Source organism: Notamacropus eugenii, chromosome 6 (assembly GCF_028372415.1).
Source record: "Notamacropus eugenii isolate mMacEug1 chromosome 6, mMacEug1.pri_v2, whole genome shotgun sequence".
NCBI classification, from domain to species: domain Eukaryota; kingdom Metazoa; phylum Chordata; class Mammalia; order Diprotodontia; family Macropodidae; genus Notamacropus; species Notamacropus eugenii.
In genome coordinates this window covers 374,184,995-374,191,802 of record NC_092877.1, presented here as the reverse complement: position 1 = coordinate 374,191,802, position 6,808 = coordinate 374,184,995, and the positions used below count along the sequence as shown (strand labels likewise).

Below are 6,808 nucleotides of genomic sequence, written 5' to 3'. Positions count from 1 at the left end.
TTTCCTATTTCCAGACAAGAAAAAAATCCAAAGAAACAAAGTTTGAGATGCTCTATACTATTGCTCCATCTTTGCTTTGTGCTGGTATCGTCACAGGAATAGCTCCCATTCTACTGAGATTAGATGCTGCTACCTTAGTTGGTCATAAACTGGGCTTCTGTGGAGTACCACCGAAGTCTTAACTTGGTATTTAGTTATACTTATATTTGGAATAGCCTTCTATGTTGGAAGGAGACACTGTGTGTGTGTGTGTGTGTGTGTTCATCCTTCATTGCTGAAAAAGACCATGCCATCAGAGAAATAATGATATGACTTGCAGTTAACGTTTTTTTTTTTTGAGTGAGGGAGGGGTGTGCAGGTCACCAGCCTCACTTCTCCTCCAGAGCCATCTGAATCCAGTGACCAGATATTCATCAGGATGACTAGAGATGACCCAGCATGAGGCAATTGGGGTTAAGTGACTTGCACAAGGTCACACAAGTAGTGAGTGTCAAGTGTCTGAGATGAGATTTGAACTCAGGTCCTCCTGACTCCTGCACTGCTACTCTATCCACTGCACCATCTAGCTGCCCAAGGAGACATTGATCCCAAAGATGAATGGTTGCTACTTATGTAGCTTGTGCCTGTAGATGTGCTGCTCTTTGGAGGAGGGACATCCTCTCTGATATCATGATGAACTTCTTCTTCATATTTCTCCTCCTTGTGTTTTTGAACAGCAGCAAAAGATTAAAAGACCCATCAGCCGCAGGGCACAGAAGGTTCCTATGGCAGTAATTGTACCAGTAGTGTTTGAAGGAGGAATGACATTCATCATTAAAAGGCATTGATCAACACCAATTCTTTTTTTAATTTGTACAGCTGTGTGTGCCAGAATACTCTGTGGTGGCATTTCATCCAGAAATAATAGGTGGGTTGCGGTCTGAAAATAACCCAACAGAAAATTTTTCTGTGGTGGGCAATCTTTGCCATTCATATTATAAAGGAAGTGAACTTTCTCCTGATTCACGTCTTATTTTAAAATCACTGCCAATCTCTGACAGTCCATTAATGTGGCATCTTGTCACTGAAGGCTTAACAAGCTTGGAAACCTGCATTTTTTTGTTAGCAACACCAGGAAGTTTGTTTTTTGTTGGGTTTTTTGTTGTTGTTGATGTTTTGTTTTGTTTTTTACTTTGCACTGATATGTACCCATATCTGATCATTGTAAATCTGTTATATTTATTGATGCATCACCTAATTTGGGACCTGAGCTTGTAAAATAAACTCATCCTTTTAGATCTTCAGAGTATTTATCATAAATGTTGCCTTCAGAATATAAAATTAGCCCTTGTTCAACCTTTTGGTTATCAGCTGGTGATTTAATCCATTCAGTGTGTAATGGTTCTTGGTCTTCTGGGGCAATTGTAAATTTGAAAGGCAAAGGAATTGTTTCTCCCTTGACTTTTTCAAACATCCCTCCAGTAGTGGTTATGGTCACACTTCTGGTCATGTCCATGGTCCAGCACAGGAGAATAATGCACAAGAGGAGCTTCATGGCTAGGGAACTGCCCTGGCACTGCACTCTAGCATCAGCCCCACTGACTGCCCTCACTCTGGTCCGCACACTTCCTGAGGTCCCGTTCCCAACCTGGCTCACCAACATCTCGGTGCTGCTCTCCTCTCCCTCTCTGTCATCCACACCAGAGCAAGCCCTGTTTGTCATTTTTTATAGCACAAGAGTATTCCATTACTTTCATATGACACAATTTGTTCAGCCATTCCCCAATTGATGGAGATCCCCTTGATTTCCAGTTCATGGCCAGCATAAAAAGAGCTACTAGAAATATATTTGTACATGTGGATCCTTCTCCCATTTTTAAGATCTCTTTGGGATACATACAGCCCTAGAACTGGTATTGCTAGGTCAAAGGGTACACACATTTTTGTAGTCCTTTGGGCGTAGTTTCAAATCTGCATTTATTTTCAATGGAATTTCTCTCTCTAGATTTTCCTACTGAGTTTTTGCAGTAATATACAAGTTTGCTGAAAATTTAAGTAGATTTCTTTTATACTTTGCCAATTTTCCGATGTTATTATTTCTATTAAATTTTGGCTGATTCTTTGGAGTTCTCTAGATAGATCATTATACTATCTACAAAATCTTTTTATCATTTGAAGTAAATAAATATTGTTGACAAATACTTGAATGAATATTTGGGATTGGATTTTATTAAATATTACACATGACCATATCTTCAACTTCATCTTCTGTCATAGAACAGCTTTTGGTTTCAGTTGTCTAGAACAGTGTTCTCCTATAATTTTTGGTCACATACTCCCATCAGTAAAAATTTTGAACACGTACCCCCAAGATGCTTACTTAAGTTTACTTACTGATAAATTATATATGAGATTAATTGTGGACATTATTAAGAAAAAAGACATTTAAAATGTGAAATATTATTATTCTAGAGTCAATAGGAAAACTTTCGCTATAGTGAATTGATTTTGTCATCAATATGGAGAATGGATTAAAGAGAGGAGAATACTGCAACTATACAGGAAAAAAGTTAAAGATACTGAACTAGAATGGTGGCCATGTAAGTGCAGAGGGGATAGAAGGAAGGGTTATTTAAAAGATAGAAAAGACAGGATTTGGCAGCTAACTGAATATGAGTTGTGAAGGAAAGTAAGAAATTCAACATAACATCTGGAAAACATTGGAAACCTGGATGATTGGCTGGATGGTGGTGCCCTTAAATAGAAATTGGGGCATTTGGGAGTGGTGGCTTTGAGAGAAAAATAATCACAGGCACAACTGATCTCTTGTCACTATGCTTTTGTGCAAGCTATGTTCATACTTACAAGGACATTCCCACATCCCTCAGCTTCCTTTCACCTCTGTTTGGAAGACTGGAAGGTAGAGTATTAAATTCCACCCAAGATTTCCTTTATATGTGTAATTCTGGGCAAATCCAGAATTACACATATAGTAAAGGCATTGATAGGGTTTTAAGAAACATAGATTGTCTCAGAATAGACTGATTTTATTCTGAAGGTTTGAAAAGGGGTAAAAGAAGGAAGAGTAAAAAGAATTCACTAAAATAGCTTACTAGTTATCAAAATTGAGGTTCATGAGAAGAAAAGAATGTAAACATGGAGGAAGGAAGGGGCAGATACCACATGAATTTCACTTTTTTTTCTGAAACAAAGAAGTGTTGAGCACATATGCACACACAGTTTTGTTTAAATATATCGAACCAAAGAGGCAAATGAGGAGGTGAGAAGGAAGAATAACAGGGAAGAGGAGAGTTTCAAGCAAAACAAACTTCTTAATGTTGAGGTGGCAAGAAAAAGAAAAATTTTACAGAGACCGAGGATGTAAGAAGGTGGCCATCAGCTGGGGAATGGCCAACCAAATAACTACATACTAATAAAACATCCTATTATTTCATCATAAGAAAAGACAAAAATAGCCTATTGCAAAGAATGTTGTGTACTATGAACTGATGCAAAGTGAGCAGAATAAGGAAAAACGTTTATATAAGAATAACGACATTTTAAATGAAAACAACTTTGAAAGATTATGATCCAAACACTGACCATCTATATCTTCAGATGATGTATGACAAACCATGTTCTCTCCTGAGAGAAAGGGGAAGGAAGGACTCACAGTACGGTAACAGATACATTTTGGACATGGCAACAGTATGCGGTTATTTGCATGACTGCTTATTTGAAATGAGATTCTTTTTCTTTCCTTTTTTTGGAAAAAAAGAAATCCCATCAAAGTTTCTTTCAAATGCATGAAGGAGAATGGAAGGAAGGACAATTTTGAAAGTAACTTGTGGAATTTATTATATATTTAAAAATGTCTATTCATGCTTTTACATATAATTCTTTTCTATTGTGAAGATGGAAATTTTTTTTGTTGTTTTTCTTCAAATTTTTTAAAAGTTAAAAATAAATAAATCAGTGAATGAATGAGAATAAGCTATTACCTCATTATCAAAATTAAAATAGACTACAATTAAATTTAAGAATACATTTTAAGATAACAGAAAACCCTGACATTTTATCTTCATCATAAGGCAGAATTTAGTTTCTCCTCCAAAGAGTATTTTCTGAATTTTTGTGATTTTTCAATATCTTTCTTTTATTGTGGACGTCCTTGAAGCTGTATGATACAGATTGTTATGATTTAATATCAGAAAATGGAACTTTAATTTGTCTTTCTTTTCTATCTAACCACCAATATTCCTAAATTCTAATTTTAGCATAACAACCTACATCTTGCAGAATATCTGGCATTTCCTAGAAATATTTATGAAGATTTCCACAGCAGTATATGAGACCCAGATTTCTTGTGTCTGACTGGGACTCTTCTAGATCAGGTGACTATCCTCCAAACAGTGAATTGAATATTTTTCCAATTCTGGTTTTCTATTTCAAAATAATATTTCTGATGCATCTGAACATTAGACAAAATGCAGAATGCATCAGTTTAATTCCTTTGACATATGTAAATACAAGGTAAAGTAAGGTTTCACGTGAATGTAAGTTATTAAATTTTTAAGGACAACAAAAAATAAGTTCTTGTCATTACTCTTTTCTTTAAATTGTTTAAGTTGATTCCTCATAAGGGGTGAGTCCATGACTCTCCAGCGAAATCATACAGAGGACCAGTTCACACCCACCAGAATGTCCTGGGCAACCAAATCCCCAGCATTTTCAGCCCATTAGAATCATAGTTCATGTGATTCAAGTAGGTTTTCTTGCTCGAATGTTGTCAAAACAAGCATACCTATTTCTAAAATAAGTAATTTTTAAGTACTATTCAATATAACTATCTTTTTAATGAAATGATCAGTAATCCAGTATTTTCTTTTTTAATTAATCTAGCAAATTGCATTTAGTATTATAATCAGTTGCTACATTTGTGAATAGTACACTATGATCAGTCAAATCTTAGGTGCCAAGGAACTCAACTTCAGATTAATAAATGTAAATTCAAAGTGTTACTGTATCATTTAGTGATTTGTTTAAAAAAATGAGATGAGATCAATTTGAGAATTTCACTTAGGAAGTATTATTTGTTTTAATGCAGTTCTCAGGGCTCCTATAACTTCCTTGTTTCTCAGGCTATAGATAAAAGGATTTAGCAAAGGTATTACAATAGTATAGAACAAGGAATCCATCATATCTTCATTATCTGTTTGCAGTGATCTAGGGCGCACATACATGAAGAGGAGAGAGCCAAAGAATAAGGATACAGAGAACAGGTGAGCCCCACAAGTGGAGAAGGCTTTGCTTCTTCCCTTTTCAGATTTCTTCTTCAGAATGGCAAAGAGGATATATGCATAAGAGATTAGGATACATGAAATAGTAAACACCTGAATTGACCCAGAGAATATAAAAACCATCAGAACATTAATAGATGGGTCAGTACAGGAAATTTTATATAAAGGCATGATATCACAAAAAAAGTGATGGATTTTGTTGGAGTGGCAGAAACTTAATCTAAATAACAAACCCACATGGAAAACAGAATGAAGAAAGCCAACTACATATGAAAGGATTGATAGCTGGCTGCATAACCTATTAGTCATCACCACTGGATAAAGCAAGGGCTTACAGATGGCTACATATCTGTCATATGCCATTACAGCTAGCAGTAAACACTCTGTGGTTGCACTGAATGAAAAAGAATTAAATTGTGCCATGCATTCAGAAAAGGATATCATTTTATTTTGGGTTATAAAGCTCACCAACATCTTAGGGCTTACTGTGCTTGAAATACAAGCATCAGCTAAAGCTAAATCTCCAAGGAAGAAGTACATAGGGGTGTGAAGGTGGGAGTTCATCCAGATAAGCACAATCAGTCCAATATTCCCCACCATGGTTATGATGTAGATAATCAAAAACACCATGAAGAGGAGAACCTGAATCCGTGGATGATTTGTAAATCCCAAGAGAACAAATTCTATTACCAGTGTCTCATTTTCTTCAATCATGTCTACACAGGATCTAAAAGTTAGATTAAAAGAAAATTAAAGTACACAGTCAAAAAGAGACACAAATGGTAGACTTCTTATAATGGAAATGAAATGTTTTTCTTTTATCACTTATTAACATGTTTAAAGATCTGATTTTTCTCTTTAAAACAATTTTAGGAAAAAGAAGCATTCTGGAACCTGTCTATTTGTGAAAACTGAAAAAAATTTAAATAAATGCAGTTATTTTATGCATTGAAGGAAGCATCCTTGGTTCCCCAATGTATAGAAGAGAAAAAACCCTAGTTAACCTGAATAAATTATGTGCTTTTCCTGCATAATTTTAACCAAATTCTACAAATAGCTTTTGTTGAACTTTCACTATATCTACTAGGCTAAGCAGTAGGAACGCAAATGTGGTTTGAGGGTTGGTTTTGGCCCCAACTATGGGCTTCTGCTGGTTCTCCTGCATCCACAAGGATGAGGGAAGTCCTCAAGGAGTATTGCCAGTACTAAAACTCACTGTCAGAGATATTGAGGTAGCCCTGATGAGAGGAAACTACATTCCTACTACTCAAAATGGAAATTCCTATACCCCACTGGTGTTTTTCTTATTTAGTCAAGACAGTCAAGTTGACATCATCAATTCTCAAACATTAAATATTTACTAATAGAAGACAAAGTGAGAATAACCATAGAAACAGTACATAACACCACACCCATAAACCTTCATCAATATTTACAGCATCCTTGGGGAAGAATGGGGAGAAAAACATGTAGATGCCTAGCAGTAGGAAAACCCATGTACTAGAGATAGCTCACAACTCTGGACTTTA

The 6,808-nt window shown here is 35.7% G+C and overlaps 2 protein-coding genes across 2 annotated transcripts; both read right to left on the bottom strand.

Moving 5' to 3' along the window:
• Nucleotides 1-604: 604 nt before the first annotated feature.
• Nucleotides 605-1,534, bottom strand: LOC140511826 (coxsackievirus and adenovirus receptor-like). Its single transcript, XM_072621044.1, has 2 exons — nucleotides 1,326-1,534; nucleotides 605-659 (listed from the first exon to the last, which is right to left on the bottom strand). The coding sequence occupies exons 1-2, from the start codon at nucleotides 1,532-1,534 to the stop codon at nucleotides 605-607; spliced, it is 264 nt and encodes an 87-aa protein (XP_072477145.1).
• A 3,520-nt stretch (nucleotides 1,535-5,054) lies between these two features.
• Nucleotides 5,055-5,993, bottom strand: LOC140511825 (olfactory receptor 5AC1-like). The gene has a single exon (XM_072621043.1). It carries the CDS (start codon nucleotides 5,991-5,993, stop codon nucleotides 5,055-5,057), a length of 939 nt encoding a protein of 312 aa, XP_072477144.1.
• Between the last annotated feature and the right edge of the window lie 815 nt (nucleotides 5,994-6,808).

Excerpts from the sequence above, each read along its gene's own strand:
- LOC140511826 (XM_072621044.1), bottom strand. The coding sequence starts at position 1,534 with ATGAAGCTCCTCTTGTGCATTATTCTCCTGTGCTGGACCATGGACATG. Across the intron at positions 660-1,325 it reads AACCAAAAGGTTGAACAAGG|AGGATGTCCCTCCTCCAAAG; the intron begins GCTAATTTTATA and ends ATGATATCAGAG.
- LOC140511825 (XM_072621043.1), bottom strand. The coding sequence starts at position 5,993 with ATGATTGAAGAAAATGAGACACTGGTAATAGAATTTGTTCTCTTGGGA.